At 36.2% G+C, this 20,197-nt stretch overlaps 1 protein-coding gene across 1 annotated transcript; it reads right to left on the bottom strand.

Moving 5' to 3' along the window:
• Positions 1-1,081: 1,081 nt before the first annotated feature.
• Positions 1,082-19,910, bottom strand: LOC142355739 (uncharacterized). The gene is made up of 4 exons (XM_075407810.1): positions 19,754-19,910; positions 17,979-18,126; positions 15,097-15,138; positions 1,082-1,527 (listed from the first exon to the last, which is right to left on the bottom strand). The coding sequence occupies exons 1-4, from the start codon at positions 19,893-19,895 to the stop codon at positions 1,257-1,259; spliced, it is 603 nt and encodes a 200-aa protein (XP_075263925.1). The 5' UTR covers positions 19,896-19,910; the 3' UTR covers positions 1,082-1,256.
• Positions 19,911-20,197: the final 287 nt, after the last annotated feature.

The following is a 20,197-nucleotide window of genomic DNA, read 5'->3' on the forward strand; positions in this document are numbered from 1 at the left end:
ATTATTTTCAACTCTTGGGTGCAATCTCATTACCACCAGACTTCCCTAAAGTGCTTCCATGTTCTTCTGAAAACGGGAGAGATGCTTCGAGCTCTCTTGCTACGTCTCTCAATAACTTTTGGCTCTAAAAACAAAAAAAAACAACTGTGAACTCTGTGTCTTTTTGCTCAGATGAGAACTTTATTTTTCAAAACAGAAAATCACTAAGAAAGATTAGAGTAAAAACTAAGTAATATAATAATAATCACAATAGTTCATGTTAATACTAATCTTTAAAACATATTAATAGACTAATTTTTAATTTTACAATGATTATATGTAAACTAAATTGGTACAATAGCTTAATGAGCGAATTAGCAATTAAAGGCGCTATGATGCCTTATACTCAATTGATTGAGCTCAGGCTATAAACTAAATCACTTATGCAAAGCATTGACAAAAATCCGTGCAGAAATTGTCTTATTGCTATTGTCGCTATATTGCTCATAAGGGGTGTGACAAAAACAGCGACGAAGGAACGGCAGTTTGGTCAATGTTATTCACAGTGCCGCTGATCTGGTCACATTTTGCTATTATGCGAAAACCTAACAATTTGTGAAGAAAAACGAGAAAAAATGATAAAAAGTCACTAATATTTGACAAATGAGTTAGATGATTAAAACTCTTTTTATATGCGTTCTTTTCAGAACGCAATCAACCAAACCTTGTTGATTTTTAACAAATTTCTTCAAATGATGCTTTGTTTGATTTACAAAAAGCCAGATTGTAACATGAAACAACTGTTGGTATCAATTTAAAGGTTTCAGATTTGAGAAAACTTGCGCAGTGTTTTTAAAATTGTACCAAAAATTGGTCAATGTTTATTAAGAAAACTTCAAAAAAACTGGAGTTTTTGCTCTTAAATTAGAATTCTCAATAGTCTTCCAAGCAAAGTACTTGCCTGTGAGCACATGCTTGTTTCAACCAATGATTCATTATCAGTTCTCATTTTGCTAGACAAATGTATTGAAATATCAACAGAAGAAAGCTTTCAATAAAATTGTTCAAATTGATTACAAATCTGCAACAAATTATAAGCATATATAAAATAAATTGTGGCATTATGAAGGTTATTTAGGCAGTTTTGTATGTTTGATGTATTAATGGTTAATATGAGTAGAAGAATTTTACTTTGAGCTTTGAAAATATTTGGCGTAGTTACAATCGTTACCAATAATAATAACTAATCACGTTACAACTAGTTTGTTGATGGTTTTTCATCTTTCCGGATCAACTCCCGATTCATTCAAGAGAACCGATTTGCTCACCAATCCTCCGGATGAGTCTCTTACGTAGTCAGAGAGAAGAATTGTGCCGCTTCTCGACTGTGGTTGGCTGCCGGCAGATGGTTCCGAATAACTTGGACGCTCTACTTTATCACTCTCAGTCGAACATGTATCTAATGTATCATTATAAGTGCTTTTGCTGTGCTGATCGTAATCGTTTTTCTCAAACTTGTTCGCAGAACCTCCAAGTGTATCGGTCGGGCTATAATTATTTCGATGTTAATTACAGACCAGACAAGGAGGCTCGTTAATGTGCGTTCGCACATGATGTTCCCACCCGACCTTATCAACATTCTGTACTTAATTGTCAACCAAATGACGATATAACAAAAATACACATTTGAGTTTTAAAAAATTGTTACCCAATCTAACACTTATTGAATTACATGATGCCATGCCTCACTAAACAACAAAATTAGCAAAAACTGAATATCAAAATTTAAAATTACCTAGTAACAACGTCAAAATGCAGTCAGATAAAACCTCAACTACTCAAAATTAGCTTTTCCTAACCATACAGCAGATTGATTTTTTCTTAATGAGACTAGCTAACAAGTCGACAAAGAGAACGAATAATGAGGCGAAATGCCAAAATTAATCAATATTTTTTAAACCAAGAAATTTCAAAATTCTTAAAAAACATTAGCTTTTAACTAAAAAAAGACTCGAAAAAGTACAAAAAAGTTATTACGAAACCAAAAGGACCTGTCTTTGGTTAGACTAAGCCATGGAAACGGACTAAAGATTCGGAAAAACTCAAAAAATTAGAAACGATTTGCGAAAACATAAATTATTGATACCATTAAAATTATTAAGGACTTACAAGATATGTTTTAATCTTGTAAGAATAATGTGTGTCTTATAACGTCCTTATAAGATCTTTCCAGTTGTTACTATTTTTAGGAACTCTTATAAGATTAAAACATATCTTATAAGAATCTTATAAGATCTTACGAAATTTCACAACTCTTATAAGATCTTATAAGTTCTTAGTAAATCTTGTAAGTCTCTTATACAATCTTACAAGATTAATGCATTAACTTGTAAGGCCAGATAAGAATCCTATAAGATCTTATAAGATTTTCAATGGTCAATGACTAGGGTATATATAAACTAAAGTGGTACAATAGCTTAATGAGAGAATCGGCAATTAAAGGCGCTATGATGCCTTATACTCAACTGATTGAGCTCAGGCTATAAACTAAATCACTTATGCAAAGCATTGACAAAAATCCGTGCAGAAATTGTGGCATTGCTATTGTCGCTATATTGCTCATAAAGGGGTGTGACAAAAACAGCGACGAAGGAACGGCAGTTTGGTCAATGTTATTCACAGTGCCGCTGATCTGGTCACATTTTGCTCATAGAAAGCTAAAGAAAAGCTAAAAGGTCACGAACATTTGACAAATGAGTTAGATGGTTAAAACTCTTTTTATATGCGTTCTTTTCAGAACGCAATCAACCAAACCTTGTTGATTTTTAACAAATTTCTTCAAATGATGCTTTGTTTGATTTACAAATTGCCAGATTGTAACATGAAACAACTGTTGGTATCAATTTAAAGGTTTCAGATTTGCGAAAATTTGCGCAGTGTTTTTAAAATTGTACCAAAATTTGGTCAACGCTTATTAAGAAAACTTTAAAAAAAACTGGAGTATTTGCGCTTAAATTAGAATTCTCAATAGTCTTCCAAGCAAAGTACTTGCCTGTGAGCACATGCTTGTTTCAATCAATGATTCATTATCAATTCTCATTTTGCTAGACAATTATATAGAAATTTCTACAGAAGAAAGTTTTCAATAAAATTGTTCAAATTGATTACAAATCTGCAACAATATATAAGCACTTATAGAATAAATTGCGGCATTATGAAGGTCATTTAGATAGTTTTGTATGTTTGATGTATTTATGGACGCTCTACTTTATCACTCTCAGTCGACTGTGTATCTAATGTATCACTATAAGTGCTTTTGCTGTGCTGATCGTAATCGTTTTTCTCAAACTTGTTCGCAGAACCTCCAAGTGTATCGGTCGGGCTATAATTATTTCGATGTTAATTACAGACCAGACAGGGAGGCTCGTTTATGTGCGTTCGCACATGATGTTCCGACCCGAGCTTATCAACTTTCTTAACTTAATTGTCAACCAAATGACGATATAACAAAAATACACATTTGAGTTTTAAAAAATCGTTACACAATCTAACCACTAATTGAATTACATGATGCCATGCCTCATTAAACAACAAAATTAGCAAAAACTGAATATCAAAATTTAAAATCACCTAGTAACAACGTCAAAATGCAGTCCGATAAAACCTCACCTACTCAAATTTAGCTTTTCCTAACTATACAGCAGATTGATTTTTTCTTAATGAGACTAGCTAACAAGTCGACAAAGAGAACGAATAATGAGGCGAAATTCCAAAATTAATCAATATTTTTTAAACCAAGAAATTTCAAAATTCTTAAAAAACATTAGCTTTTAACTAAAAAAGACTTGAAAAATTCCAAAAAAGTTATTACGAAACCAAAAGGACTTGTCTTTGGTTAGACTAAGCCATGGAAACGGACTAAAGATTCGGAAAAACTCAAAAAATTGGAAACGATTTGCGAAAACATAAATTATTGATACCATTAAAACTGTTAGCTATCATCTGAAAGTTATGTACTTTTATTTCAATGGTTATTTCTACTACTTCAGCTAAAGGAATTATACTGAGATAATTACTAAGTTTACCTGGGCCAGATTTGAAAACCATTGTGATCTGTTATTACGCGATTGTGTTGAAAGAAGAGAAAAAGAAACACAAAACTGATCACTCAAAAAACGTTTAAAAAAACGCATATTGTCCAACAAACAAAACGTCAGTGACAAATCAAATAAGTAGATACGTTATTTTTTGAAATACAAGAAGTTGGACGGAACCTCTCAATGATGAAAATAAAGTTATAAGTTGACGAAAAGAACAACAAAAATTTGAAAAAAAAAATTGGAAATGTAGATCGTAAACTTTCAGATTATTTGCTATAAACTGAATGCTTTGGCTAACATCATGCATTCAATCTTCAATTACAAGCTTATGCGACCGGTCAGCAATTTACGGCTACCTAAAAACAAAAAAAAACAAGAAAAAACATCAAATTCAAGAAAAAAAAATTGAGCGAGAAAAATGTCGAAGGCGTTGAAAAGTGGCGAAAACACTTTTCAAAAAAAAATTCCAGTTTCAAATAATTTTTTTAAATAGCAATAGGCTTCTTCTTTTTAACAATAAAACTTCAAAGTCACCAAATATGAACAAATACATTAGAACCACTAAATTTTAGAAAAAAACTCGTAGTATCAACGCCATAAAATTCAATAACTTTCAACGGACGCCAGTGAGTACGCTAAATTGGTGGGACGACAACGATGTTTGCTTTTCATACTTCATCAATAAACCATTGCAACACGTCAGTGACTATGAAAACAACAACAAACACCGGCGAAAATGAAAAATTCAGTAGAAAACTGCCTGAAGAAAGTGTCGAAGCAAATAAAATCATAAGCTCTAACCTGAAAATTTATCTAAGATCCATTAAACGTTTTTTTTTAAAAAAAATGGGAGCTATCAGTATTATGATAATGTGATACGATTTCAAAAAACCAAAAATAAGAAAAAGTATCCAAAAATTAAAAAATTATGAAAACCCGTGGCATTGAAGTCTGAAAACCATTAGGTAGAAGATAAAACCGGAAACCAGATTAATTTTCTATAAAGTAGCAAAAAAGGGGCCCCTCTCAACACGGAGACTGACTAACAGTTCACGAAAAAAGTTTAAGATTGGTTGATGTTTAAAAAGAACTTTCGAAAAATTATTTTTAAGGAATTAACAGCCATAATTTCAATAGCTTTCAACGCAAGTCGATAAATACACTCCGATATGCCCCAATGGGAAGTAAAGTATACTTGTCAAGCGTAGTTAATCAAAAAAGCATCGCAATAAGTCTTATGACAATGAAAAAAACAACAAAAACAGGTAAAAAACCAAAAAAATTTTGTAGGAAAATGCGAGAAGAAAATGTTGGAACCATTTTAAACATAAGCTTTTCTCTGGAAACTTTAGAATGTGATCCCCTGAACGTTTTGTTAAGCCATTGAGAGCTCTCAATAATTGGCTAATGTGATAAAAGTTCTAAAGTAACCAATAATACGAAAATATCCAAAAACATAAAAAAAAATTTTGAAATCTTGTCATTGAAGTAGTAGAGTCTACAGTTAGAAGAGAAAACGGATAACCAGATTAATTTTGGTTGCATTAGAAAAGAACAGGATCTTGTCACTACTGAGACTAATTAACAGTTCACAAAAAAAAGTTTAAGACTGGTTAATATTCAGAAAAATTTTTTAAAAAAAAATTAATTATAAAGTCTTAACAGCCATTAAAATCACTAGCTTTCAGCGGAAGTAAATAAATACACTCAAGTATAAACCGATGTAAGGACCATGACGTTTGTCATTCATAGAAAATCGATAAAACAGCACAATAAGTCTTATGACTATGAAAACACCAACAAAAACAGGCAAAAACCAAAAAATCAGTAGAAAAATGCGAGAAGAAATTGTTGAAGCCATTTAAACCATAAGCTTTTCTCTGAAAACTTTATCGGTGATCCACTGAAGGTAATTTCTAACTATTTGGAGCTATCAATATTTGGATAAAGTGATATGTGTTAAAATTTTGATTCGAGTTGAAGACTTAAACTTAGTATTATTAGAAAGTTTAACTTACCAAATTAATCTGACAGAGTTAAATTGATTCAAGTAACCAATACTGATATAAATGAACCTTCAAGAAATGGTGCTGTGAATCAACACTCGGTTCAAACTGATGATTCTAGATAACTATTATTAGAGTTAGATGAATTGATGCAAAATCTTCCCAGAATGTATCAAATGATTATGATATCTCCGTAAGTGTGAATGAATTCTTAGAAAAGTGCAAACGCATTCCATTTATGGCTACCTTTGTGACTGATTTGCAGAAGCAAACTATATTAGGTAACCCTTGCGACCCCCACTATAAAGCATGGTGCTAAGATTAGTTTTGTATCTTGACTTTTTCACACTGATAATGGGTATATATACAGCTGATTTTTGAAACCTTTTTAATCCCCAAAATCAAATCACCTTCTTGATCTAATAATCAGATCTCTCCCGTAAATCTCTAAATTCTACTGTAAAATATCATTCTTGTTATTCTCTCATTTTGAGAAATTAATTTTTTTCTACTTAGTTAAAAACGCTTTTTATTCCGCTTGCAAAAACCCATAACCTAACAGGTTATGGGCCCACCAATTTTCTAAGTCTTAAAACTAATTTCTAAAACAAAACTAATTTGTTGTTGACAGTCATAATCCTCTTCTGTTTAGTACTTTTTCTTTTCATATCTGTTTTGCCTGCTCAAACTACGATGGATCAACAGACAGTGAATCTGCTGACCTACACAGGAAAGGCACAGGACTTTCCAATCTGGAGCACAAGATTTGTGGCAATGATGCAGACGAAGGGACTCTACAAATCACTACTTGGGACAGAGGAGCAACCCAACGAGCCTGCACCACTAGCCAATGGGGCGAGCGATGATGAAAAGAAGAACACAAGGTGCTGAAGGGTGCATATGAGAAGGAAGTTGCAGACATCAAGGAGAAATGGAACAATGTGTGGTGCCATCTGGCGCTGACTCTAGATGCAACAACCCACATGCTGATGAGACATGACTGTGTGGGAGATGACGGCATCGGAGATAGAGCAAAGGCTTGGAAGCTTTTGCAAGAGAGATTTCAGAGTGTGGAGACGCCGACAATGGTGACTTTGGGGGCACAGCTTGTTCGACTGCAGCTCGAGGATGCTGAGGATTTGGATAGCTTCTTCATCAGAGGACAGGAGTTGCTCACAAGGTTACAGGAAGCAGGGGAAGCAGCCTCAGAGACCCTCTTCAATGCCTTGGTCCTCAATGGTCTGCCAATGAGGTATGAAAGTTTTGTTATACAGGAAAGCTTTAACCCGGCAACGAACTTCACAGAGTTGAGGAAAAGGCTGCAGAACTTCCATGAGAGCACAGCACAGAGGCACAAGGGACAAAGTGCTTCAGTGACACTGGAAGTGAAGCGTGACTTCAAGAAGGGACCCAAGAAAGGATACTGCTTTGTGTGTGGGATCCCTGGACACTTTGCCAAGGACTGCAGGAGGAATTAGACAGCACATTGCAGCAAGCGTGGTGAGAAAGGTCACCTAGACAGGGCATGCAAGAGACAAAGAGATGGAGCCAAACAGGAGTCAGTGGCAATGGGTCCAACATTGGCATCACCAGACGAGGAAAACTGGGCAGCTCTTACCCAGTGGAAGACAGCAGGCATGCTAGTAGACAGTGGTTCTACAGATCACATAGTGACGAACATCGATGCGTTCCTGGACCTTGTGCCCATTCAATCAGTGGTCAAAAATCCAACGGAGATGCTTCCAGAGTGGTGGGCAGAGGCTCTGTGAGGATCAACATACCCTCAAACAAAGAGGAATTCCATTGCGAACTCAAAAATGTTTTGTGCGTGCCGGACTATTTTTCAAACCTCCTATCAGTCTCAAGATGCACGGAGTGGGGATATAGCTTCACTTTCGAGAAAGGAAACAGCTGCATGAAACTCCAGAAGGGAACTCGGGTAAAACTAATAGAAGAAAATAATTTGTTTTAATTACCCTGCAGCGTTCTAGAATTCAAGATGAGTTCCAACAGCGTGAAACTTGACATTGCAAGGAAGTGGCACAGAAGATTGGGTCGTTTTAATCAAGCGGATGTGGTCCGGAATGCACCAGAGACAGTGGGGGAACTCGATGATGTATGCAATGTGTGTGCAACGGCCAAGATCACAAAGACTCCAGTACCAAGAGACCCAAGCAGAAGAGAAGCTGGAGAGGGCGTTCACAGACGTGATGGGACCATTCAGAGTAGAGTCACTGTCAGCGTTCCGGCTTGGTATTGTGTTTGCAGACCAGTACAAAAAGTTTGTGTTCGTGGACTTGCTTAAGGCAAAGAGTGAAGCACTGGCCAGCCTGAAGAAATTTGTTCTCAGTGTGGGGACGCCCAAGAAGCTGAGGCAAGACAATGCGAAGAAGTTTCTCTCAGAGCAGTTCAAGACATACTGCTTAGATGAAGGCATTCTACAGGAGAAAACCATACCAGAGACGCCACAACAGAATGGGTTAGCTGAGAGGTGCAACAGGACACTGCTGGAGATGGCAAGATGTTTGCTCATTGACTCAGGACTTCCGAAGATGAAGTGGGGAGCAGCAATTCTTCACGCAACAAGGATCAGGAACTTGGTTGTGAGACGAGGAGAAGAAAAATGCCCAGCAGAGTTGATGCTAGGTATAAAACCTAAGCTTTCAATTAGTAAACTATATATTTTTGTTTGCACAGTCTTCATGAGGAAGCGGGACAGAGATGTCAGCAAAATTGAACCCAAGGCACTGGAAGGAAATTTTTTGAGTTACACTGAAGGAGACAACGGATACCTGGTGTACGTACCCAACACACGCAAGGTTGTGGCAGTTCGAGATGAGATCATCAAGGAGTCCGAAGTGGGCTCAATCCCTGAAAACACAGAGACGCCCGACCTACTAGATGAGGGGTCACAGCAACTTGGGATCTGGCACCCAGATGATGGTCATCAAGACGATGGCAACAAAGAGGAGCAGGGCACATCTACTGTAATAAAGGAAGAGTGGCATGACGCTGAGAGCGTGGACACTCAAGAGACAACAATGAGACGAGACGCCTCAGATGTTGAGGAAGCAGCACTGGATGAAGAATCTACTGCAACAAGAGGGAGTCTCAGAGACTCTGAGTCACTCGAAGACAGTGAAACGAAGAACTTCTCACAGACAGTTGGCTTCTTCGAGGAGGCACTGTAGCAAGCGGACAGGGCAGAGCCCAGACGAGGGACACGAGCAAGGAACGTTCCGCAATTTTTTGGAGAAGTCAGAACACATCTAGCTGTGACTGAGGGTAACTATGTGGAACCCAAAACAGTCTACGAAGCCAAGCAAACTGACGAATGGGACGAGTGGTACCGGGCAATGATTGACTATGTCAAGGCACTCCAAGACAACGAGACTTGGGACCTATTGAGACCACCCACAGACAGGGACGTCATACCGGGCATATGGGTCTACAAAGTTAAATTGGGACCCAGTGATCAAGGCGAAAAATGCAAAGCACGTTACGTGGCAAAAGGATTCAAACAAGTGGAAGGACTGGACTACTTTGGTACTTTTGCGCCTACCTGTAAGCCAGAGACATTCAGGATTCTACTTCAGCTATCAGCGAAGCAGGGCCATGTGATGCACCAATTTGATGACAAGACTGATTTCCTGCACTCACCAATCGATGAAGAAGTGTATCTGGAACAGCCACAGGAGTTTGTAAAACGCGGATCAGGTGGGGAGAAGTTAGTATGTTTACTAAATAAATCAATATATTGTTTGAAACAGGCTGCTAACAAGTTGTACAAAGAGCTGGCAAACTTACTACAGAGACAGGGGTTCACCAGAAGCAGGAACGATCACTGCTTGTTCGCAAGATCAGAGGCAGAGGATCACACCTTCATCTTCGTCTGGGTTGACGACATCATATTAGTATCAAGAAGTATGAGAGTGATCTCCGATGTCAAGAAGGCACTCAAGGCAACATTTCACATGGAAGACAGAGGGAGACTACACTGGGCTCTGGGCCTTAGAATCAGACAAGAAGAGGGCAAAGTAACAGTCGATCAAGAACGCTACATAGAAACAATGATTGAGCGGTTTAAAATGGATCAATGCAAACCCTCAAGAACTCCAGCTGATTTGGATTTGAAACTTCAGACAGCACAGAACGGAGACGAAGAAGTGGACCAGACGATCTACAGAAGCTTGGTTGGATCATTTCTTTATCTAGCCACACAGACGACATACGTGGCCAGACATCATGTTTACAGTCGACATTCTGTCCAGGCACATAAACGCACCTACCAATCAACACTGGCTATGCGGAAAACGACTTCTGCGATATGTTCAAGGTTCAAAAGATTTAAAATTAATTACACAAAAGAGGCTGATTATGATTGAGTGGGGGAAAGTGATGCAGTCTGGTCTGGAGATGTGAACGACGGAAAATCATTAACGGTCTATTACTTCAAGCTCAACGGACGAGGCGCAGCACTCATCTGGGGTGTCAAGAAGCAGGCCACAGTTGCTCTTTCTTCATCAGAAGCAGATTATCAGGGCATGGCAGCAGCAGTTCAGGAAGCACTCTAAAACCAAAAATTCAGAAGAAAAGTGCGAGAAGAAATTGTTGAAGCCATTTAAGCCATAAGTTTTTCTCTGAAAACTTTATCAGTGATCCATTGAACGCATTTTCTAAGCCAATGTGAGCTATCAATATTTGGATAATGTGTATGTGTTAGATTTTTGATTCGAGTTGAAGACTTAAACTTAGTATTAATAGAAAGTTTAACTTACCAATTTAATCTGACAGAGGTAAATTGAGTCAAATCACCAAAACTGATATAAAAGAATCTTCAAGAAATGGTGCTGTGAATCAATACTCGGTTCAAACTGATGATTCTAGATAACTATTATTAGATTTAGGTAATTGATATAGAATCTTCCCATCATGTATTAAATGATATGATATTTCCGGAAGTATGAATGAATTCTTAGAAAAGTGCTAGTGCATTCCCTTTATGGTTCCCTTTGCGACTGATTTGCAGAAGCAAACCATATTGGGTAACCCTTGCGACTCCCACTATAAATCATGGTGCTAAGATTAGTTTTGTATCTTGACTTCTTCACACTGATAATGGGTATATATATACAGCTGATTTTTGAGTCCTTTTTCATCGCCAAAATCAAATCACAATCTTGATCTAATAATCAGAGCTCTCCTGTAAATCTCTAAATTTTACTGTAAAATATCATTCTTGTTATTCTCTCATTTTGAGAAATTAATTTTTTTCTACTTAGTTAAAAACGCTTTTTATTCCGCGTGCGAAAACCCATAACCCAACAATATGAGCTCAGTGTAACCAATAACACAAAAATAACCACAAAAAATAAAAAAAAAATTGAGATAAAAGAAGAATAATTACCGTAAACGTGAAAAAAATCATGCCAAATATCCCGTGTTCACACAAAATTTTGATTTTCGATAACTCCTCGAAAAAAGCAATATTAAAAAAAATGTTTTCAATTTTAAATTCTACGCTGTAAGAGCTTTTTAATGATACCACTCACATTTCTCTACGATGAATAAATCGATCGGCCAAAATTGACTGAACAAAAAAATCTATTTGAGTATATAGATCCTCCCCCCAAAAGTGGGTCGGAACAAATAGTTTCCTATGAAATGCCAATTTTCAACAGCTCGAAGTTAATAGAAAATGGGGCTCCTGGTCACATATTATGTTTTCAGAGAAATTTTCAAACTTTTTATGGCTTCAAAAAATTAAATTGTTTACGTAATTTTGAATCGATTTTCTGTGTTTTGCATGCAGTTGTTCTTTTTGTAGTCTCGTGGCAGAGTCTCCTTAACAAAATATCCAAATGGCTACTATAAATGGCAAAAAGCAACCTATTAAAGATTTCAGTTCAACCTAGTGGCTCTTATATTTTAGAATAAATTTTTTCAAAGAACCTCATTGAACTATTAGTTCTCGCATAACATCTTCCTTTGATTTCAGTGGTTGCTTTTTCTATCTAGACGTTGAAAAGTTCATCTTTCTAGCGTTCTAATTTTTTAGTTAATGAATTCATGGCTTCCGTATTACGGGATTTCCTATTTTCCTAAATTGTTTGACTTTTAATATTATTTTAGTGGTTGTTTTTTTTATTTTTCTGTAAGACTATCAAGAATCTAGCACTTTTCATTTGCTGTTTCTGAAAAACAACCGGAAATATAGAAAGTTCTTGATGAACAGAGTTTGGTTTTAACGGCTTCAAAACCTCTTTCTAGTAAAACTATTAGAATTTTGTATCATTTTTGCTTTAATTGTTCCTCTTTCATTGTATCTTATATTTTGTATAAAGACAGGTGTCAGTGGCTTCTTCTGGAGACTTTTGCGATTGTACTTTTTTCATTTCTCGATAGGTATTGTTATTTAGGCAAATTTTGTTTGTAATTTTCCAGTTGCAGCTGATGGTTTTTTCGACTTTACATTAAGTCGTTTCAAAAACATCTTTTAAAATTTTTTGATGCTGGTCTTTCCTTGTGACAATTTTTTGTTTTGTTTTGTAAAACAGTTGTCTTAATCTGTTCAAAAATGACCCAACAGATCAGTCCTTGGTTTTTCAATTGATAGCTTATGGTTTTCAAGTTTTCAAAATGTGTTTTCGAAAAGTTGCTTTGTAGAACTTTGAGCCCTGCCTCTATTCTTTTTCAGTTTTGCAGTCTCAAGACTTATCCTCCACTAATGTGAGGTACTTTTGGCATCCTTTTAAGTTACAAGTTAAGCTATCTATTCTATTTTAGTTGAAAACTTTTTGCAGTATTCAAGTTTGAATAAAACTTTCCGACAAATCAGAAAGTCTTTAAAATTTTCTATTTTTTTCTTCATTTTCAAACTTATTTCTGTCAAATTGTAGCATAGTCTTAGTAAGTTTAAGCCGCGCCTTCTTCTTAGTGAAAAAATTGTTTTTTAAGCAGGTTGTTTGTTTGATTTTTGGTACTCTGGCTCTGATATTTTGAGTTTTGTTTTAATATATTCCAATTTCTGGATACGTGACCATATTTTATTTTGTTTTACTATTGTCTCATTATAAAATTATTGGCTGTTCCCATTTGATTCGAGGACAGACGCAGTTGAACATATAAAATGGTTTTAATGAACATCTCATCGGTTGACGGCTTCGACATAATTTTCTTGCAAAGTTTAACTGACTTAAGATTTTGGATGAGTTTCGCGCTTCCTCTGTGGTCGTATGACACATTCAGGACAATTAAAGTTCTAAACGGTTTCCCATGGAGTTATTGGCGAATCTATTTAAAATTTTCAAGTAGTAGCTAATAATTTTAAGGACTTATAATTACTTTGTTTTCAAATTTTTTATTCCTTTTTTTCTTTATGTGGACAAGTTACCTAGTCTCATTATCAACTGGTCTCATATGTTTTTTGCGGACGCAAAGGTTATTTTTTCCTTTACTGTTTTATCTTTCGTCTGGTAATTTCTGATGCCATTTTGACTTTGTTATAGAGTATTGGTATAAAAAAAAATTGGTGGAAATAGCCATATTTTCGTTAAATGAATTCATTTTTAACTCTTGGTCTCACCTCCTGGTCTCATCAATGGCAGTTCTCACTGGTTCTTCAACGTGGCATTACTTGAATCACTGTCTCACTAATGGCCGGTCTGATTTTCCTGATGGATTTATATGAGAATCTATTACTTTTAGAAGAAAGCTGATGCTTGTTATGATTTTGCTCCTTTTATTCTTTTCTCTAGACATTGCCGAATCTCGTTAAGGATAAATCTCATCTCCTTTGAACTGAAGTACAGCTGATCTGTTTCATTTGGGTTTTTATCTGATGCTATTCGGACTTCGTTTGAGAAAAATTGGATATTGAATTTGAACTTTTTAATGCTTTTGTTCTTTTGTTGTTTTCTTTGTATAATATTATTATTGATGTCAATTATCATCGGCTATACAGTTCATCATTGTTTAAGTCATTTAGTGATTAACGTTTCTTACTATTTTTTTGCTCATTAACCAATTAATTTCTAACACTGTGTATTTTTGATAGTTTTTTTGCTATTCCTCATGTAGTAGAAATTTAAGACAGAATTCAGTATGATCGGGATCAGAATATTATGAGCAAACGCACATTACGGAGTCTCCTCGTTCAATAGAAAGCTTATGAATACCCTCAAAGTAACATTACGTTCAAAGTCACATCAAAGACGAGGAGTAGAATTAAAGAATGACCGACACCCGTTAGCCCTTTTGTTAGCCAAGCATGTGCAGTATAAATCAAGAAAGCGTTTTTTATGGAAATAGAATGTACATGATGTTTTGAGTTTTTCATTATGTTCTTAGAAATTTCAGAAAAAAAGTATAATTTTTGAATTGAACTGAAAAATTTTGGTTGAGCATGAAAAATATGAAGATGGATGAGCACTACTAGAAGAGTTTGATAATCTTCCAGTAGTAAGTCCCCCCATTAAGCAGTAATCTGGGGGGGGGGGGGGGGGCTTACTTCTACCTTACTTCTTATTTGTTTTTTTTTCAGATTTTCAGATTTAATGAAATTTTCCTTGAATGTCTTATTTAAGCTCCAACAAAAACATACAATTCGGAGTTCGGCGATGATGTGCAACTGGAATACAACAATACAATGTTTCGGTATTGAATATTGGGTGGGGAGGTCATATCACTCCGGGGTGGGAGAAAAGCATTCCTTGAGCTTTTTGCCAAGTTTTGGTATATAATTATTTTTCATACTGTTCAGTCCAATCACAGCCGAAAAATCCATAATTTTCATAGTGTTCGCAGAATTGGAGTTCATAATGATCACAAAACAACTGAATTTTACTATGAATTTTATTATGAAATGTCTATATTGTGCCATGATCAGAATTTTAGCCATAGTTAAAATCATAATGAAATTTTTTTGACTCATTACTGAAATGTCATGCGACTCAGATTTTAACCAATCAGGGTTCTTAACCAATCTGAGTTGAATGAACTCAGTTACTTACGAGCATGAAGAAGTTGGCCAAGATTCGTTCTTGCCGGATCTCCTAAACAAGTGTGATCAAAAAACTATTTTTGAAGAAAAGCTTATTGGTAACACAAGTGATTCCCAGGTTGAGGTGCTATCCGGAAATATCCTCTGATCAGACCGCGCCAGACGAAAGTAACATCTGATCAGACCATCCCAGATCAAAGTGTCCACTGATCAGTCTGAAGTGCGCTCGAATCAAATCCAGACCCTGTAATTTTGGTCTGGAAACACACCGTGTGCTTTGGACTTGGGTTTGATCAGAGGTTACTTCTGTCTGGCACCTCAACTTGGGTTGCTCAAATTGACAATAGGAATTACCGCATTATTGATCTATTGAATGAAATTCTACAATGATTCTAGTGATCATAGATATCCATCTATACCAGAATCGTGCATGAATTATAGGACTTATAAGATTTATATTTTAAATCATTTTTTCTTGAAACATTCTGTCAAGCTAAAAATTTATGTGATGAAAGTCTGAGAAAAAACTTGAATTTCTCAATTAATGTAAAGAGAGCTTGAATGGTTCTCTACAAAACGATCCTGTCATTTTTGGCTCGTGAAGTTGTAGAGTTCCGCAATTATTTGAACCTTATGGTGCATGATTTCGCTAGCAAGAAAATCCGATTGAAAAAAAGTAGGTTCAGATTTGAAAACGCATCGAATTTGGTTATAGCTCAAGCAAAACATAGTTTACTGAGCAATTCTGAGTTACATTACCAATGCCTGTATAAATTGGAATCTTTCTTCTCAAATGTTATATCTTGTCATCTGTGCAGCAAAAAAAATAGACAGAGATTTTAAATAAATGCAGATTTTTGTTGTGTTTGCAGCTAAAACTTTTCGCACAAAATTTGCATTTTTTTAAACCGTGGTCAAATTTTTGTCAGTTGAAGGTGTGAAGCCTGGTCAATCAGCGGCAGAATATTCTCAGCAGACCATTTAGAACAATGTCAATCACGACTTTTTGCACGACATTATTTCTGGGAGCTTTCTTGCAACTTGAGGATTTTTGCAAAAAAATGTTCTGCTCATTAGTTGTGGTTTTCGCCCAAAGAGTTCTGCCATGGTTAGTCAGTGTTGGAATACTGGAGGAAAATGCTGATTTTTACGATCTCCTATATACTGAATAACTTAATTTTTGATTAAATGGTTTTAATTTGCGAACAAAAGGTCCGGGGTTTGTTGACAGGCCGTGGGTAGGTAGGTGGAAGTTAACGGGTTAACGGGTAGGTAGTAGGGTTGGATTAGGTTTGAGGGGTAGGCAGCTAGGTGTGAGTGGATAGTAGCTTTGGAGTGGGGAGCGGAGGGGTTTAGGTGGGAGGTGGAGGAGGGTAGGTAGGAGGTGGGATCGGTAGGGGCGTAGTGATGGGAGTAGGGAGCGTTTTGGGAAGAGTGACTGGTGGGGAAGATCTCTTTAACTTGGATAGGGAGGAGGGACTGTCAATTGACAAAACTCTTCAAAATAAACATCTGACAATTAAATTTTTACTAGCAATTCATAATTACTATGGGATCTGTTTGGTCCCCCCATGCTTTAAGCCTCCTAATTCGAATTTATTTGTTAAAGTTTCCTGGCGAAAAAAAAACATTGAAAGATAAATTTTGTGGGCCTCATTTCCAGTTGTTTTCCTGCATTTACTTGCGAAACTAGGAAATGAGGCTTCCATTTCTGTCTGGCTTAATTTTATGTTCTGAAAAATTTCTGACAGTACTTCGAGATTTCAGTTTACTGTTTTTTACATAACCCATTTTCATTCAAAGTTTAACGCATTATGAACTTCGGATGGGATCATGTTCAAAACCTGCTAAATTTTTCATTTGACTTGCAATTTTTCATAGAAAAGTCGATCTCGGAAGATCTTGCGAAACGAAATTCACCTCGCAAGATAATCTTTTTTCCTCAAAAAGGCCGAATATTTCAAAATTTGATAATCATCTCTATTCATTTAAATTATCATTTAGTATCTTTAATAAACCCGGGTTGAGGTTTCACCACCAACGCAGAAATCTGTAAGATAAACTGTGAATGTGGGAAGTTTTGTAAGATAAGCAGTGAATGCGATGAAATTACATAGATCAGTCAGTGAATACGGTGAAAAAAAACTATCTCGCCTGGTAGCGGTGAAATTACATAATTTCATCTCTGATTTTAGCGGTGAACTTACATAAATTCAACGCTTAACTTATTGGTGAACTTAAATAAATTCACTGCTTAGAAAAAATGTTAAAATTTAGTGAGATCAGTAGTGAATGCGTCGGAACCAATGGGGAGTAAGGGAGGAATTGTTAGATTTAACCCCCCCCCCCTAAATTTACCCCTTAATCGTACATCTTTTCGCCACTTTTTTAAGCGGTGAATTTATGTAATTTCACCACTAGAGTAAGCGTTGAACTTACAAAAAATCACCACATTTCAACGCTAAAACATGTAATTTCACCGCTAAAAATCGCAAATCCTACAAAAGTTCACCGCGCATGTTTTACAGAAATTAGAGTGAATTTGATTTTTATTCAAAACAAAAATACTAGAAGTAAGCGAGAGATGGCGGAGTGGAAGAAGAAGTGCTGGACATGAAGGAGGTGAGAAGTTCCAACCCTTGTAAGGCTGTGAAATGCCGTGACTTTTTTTAAGTTCACTACTTACTTTAGCGGTGAAATTACATAATTTCACCTCATTTCACAGCAAATTTATGTACGAAATTTGCGGTGAAAAAACTTTTCACCGCTTATCTTACATATTTTTCCAATTTTTCCTCGACCTGGGAAGCTTTCATGTGTATCGAGAATATCTTTATCTGCTATTTTACCGTATCGAGGGGAGGAATTTGACTCAAATACTTTGAAACTAAACTGAATTGAAATGTACAGATGTGCCTAGACCATAGAACAGCAATCACGGAGAGAACAATTAAGAACACCAGAACAAATCCTGCTCCTACTGATCCAATCACAGCCCCAATTTTCGCATTCGTCGATGACAAATCCACCCCTACTGTTCCTGAAAAAAAATCTATTTCATAGGCAAGTTGTACATTTTACTGAGTGTAAAAGCGTTTTTTTCTTAAAAATCTTTTTGTTGAACCCGGGTCGAAGAAAATGGGAAAAAATGTAAGATAAGCGGTGAAAAGTTGTTTTTTTCGCCGCAAATTTTGGACATAATTTTGCATTGAAATGAGGTGAAATTATGTAATTTCACCGCCAGAGTAAGCTTTTAAAATTTAAATAAAATTCACTCCACTTTCTGTAGAACATTTGCGTTGAATTTTTGTAAGATTAGCGGTGAAATTACAAAGTTTAGCTGTGAAATGTGATGATTTTTTTAAGTTCAACGATTACTCTAGTGGTGAAATTGCATAAATACGCCGGCTAAAGTTTCAAAAAATCCAATTATGTTATTTTGTCCCTAAGTTTAGCGGTGAAAATATGTAATTTCACCACTTTCACTGCTGATCTCACACATTTTAACAATTTTTTCCAGCGGTGAACTTATGTAACTTTACACCACTAAGATAAGCGGTGAATTTGTGAAATTTCACCGCATTCACTGCTGATTTCACACGTTTTTCTAATCGATGAAATTATGTAACTTAACCACTAAATCAAGCGGTGAACTTATGTAATTTCAGCGTTGAAACTATGTAATTTTATCGCTAACAGGCGATGAAGTTTTTTTTTCTTCGCATTCACCGCCTGATTTATGTATTTTCACCGCATTCACCGCTTATCTTACGTAATTTTGCGTTGAATGGCGGTGACACCTCGACCCGCGAAACAGTTCTGTTTCAAAATCTGCAGTTTTTTTCATTACTTTCCCGGGTCGAGGTTTCCCCGCTAAAAATCGCTAAAAGATGTAAGATTTGCAGAATTTGAAAAAAAAAGTGTAAGATTTGCGCTCAATGCAATGAATGCGGTGAAAAAAACTTTCAAGTGGTGGAAAATTGTCATTCGCCGCTTATGCGGTGAAAAAAAATTCACCGCAACCAGCAGAATGCAGTGAAAAAAAATTTAAGCGCAACCAGGATGCAGTGAAAACAATTTTCAGCGCTGCCACGATGCGGTGACAAACATAATTCACCACCAAAATTGCAAATCTTACAATTATTCACCGCTAATTTCAACGCTTATCTTAAATTCACAGTAAATATCAGTGAAATAATTGACAGATGGCGCAAGGGGAAAAAAGTTGTTGACGTGTAGGTTCGAACCCGTGTACAGCAGTTTCTTTCTTGTGAGAAATCCGGTGAATGCGGTAAAAAAAAGTTCACCGCTAAAAACTGCGTATCTTACAAAAAGTCTCCGCATTCCACGCTAAAAGATGCGGGCGCCTTGCGATGCCAAATGTTTTTTTTTTCAACACTATTCAGCGCTAATCTTACATTATTTTGTGACCAAACCTCGACCCGGGCTAGGCCATTTGTGTAGCTTAACATATTTTATAAATCACGAAAAGAAACGAAACAATAAATTGTGTTAAGAACAACTGGAAGCATATCCGATAAATTTTAGGATAAGAAAGTTTTCGATTGTAAATCCCGAGCCTACGGTCAACAACCCTTGATTTGCACTACAAGTGGAAAATTTTCTCTGGCGAAAAAGGTGAAGATTGTCAGCTGAGTAACTGATACCTTTTATGGTCACGACTGGGGATTGAATAGCTTCTCCAAACTGCTCGGCCTGTACATGGAATGTATACGTTTTTCCTGGATTGAGTCCAGTTATGTTGTGTGGATACAAGCTGGGAGCAGGTACGTATTCAACGCCGTCCATGAATAACCTAAGAATTGAGAAAACCCTTATGTACCTGCAGGCTTGAGAAGAGCAGAACCGATACCTTGTTATTCAAATTACCTTGTTGGATTTCAATGGCTATCTTATATTAGTTATAATGAGCAAATCTTCCGTTTGCAAGATCTCCATCTTTCCATTGCCTATTCTTTGATATGTGAGGACTTCAAATCATGAGAACGGGGTCATTGGCCCAATAGTGCTCCTTCTATCGTATATTTGAGCCAGTCTTAGTATCAGCGATGACTCAGTAACTTATGCATAGAGTCTACATTTGACTGCAC

This window comes from Convolutriloba macropyga, unplaced genomic scaffold (genome assembly GCF_964194025.1).
Source record: "Convolutriloba macropyga unplaced genomic scaffold, txConMacr16.3 SCAFFOLD_1410, whole genome shotgun sequence".
Classification (NCBI taxonomy): domain Eukaryota; kingdom Metazoa; phylum Xenacoelomorpha; order Acoela; family Convolutidae; genus Convolutriloba; species Convolutriloba macropyga.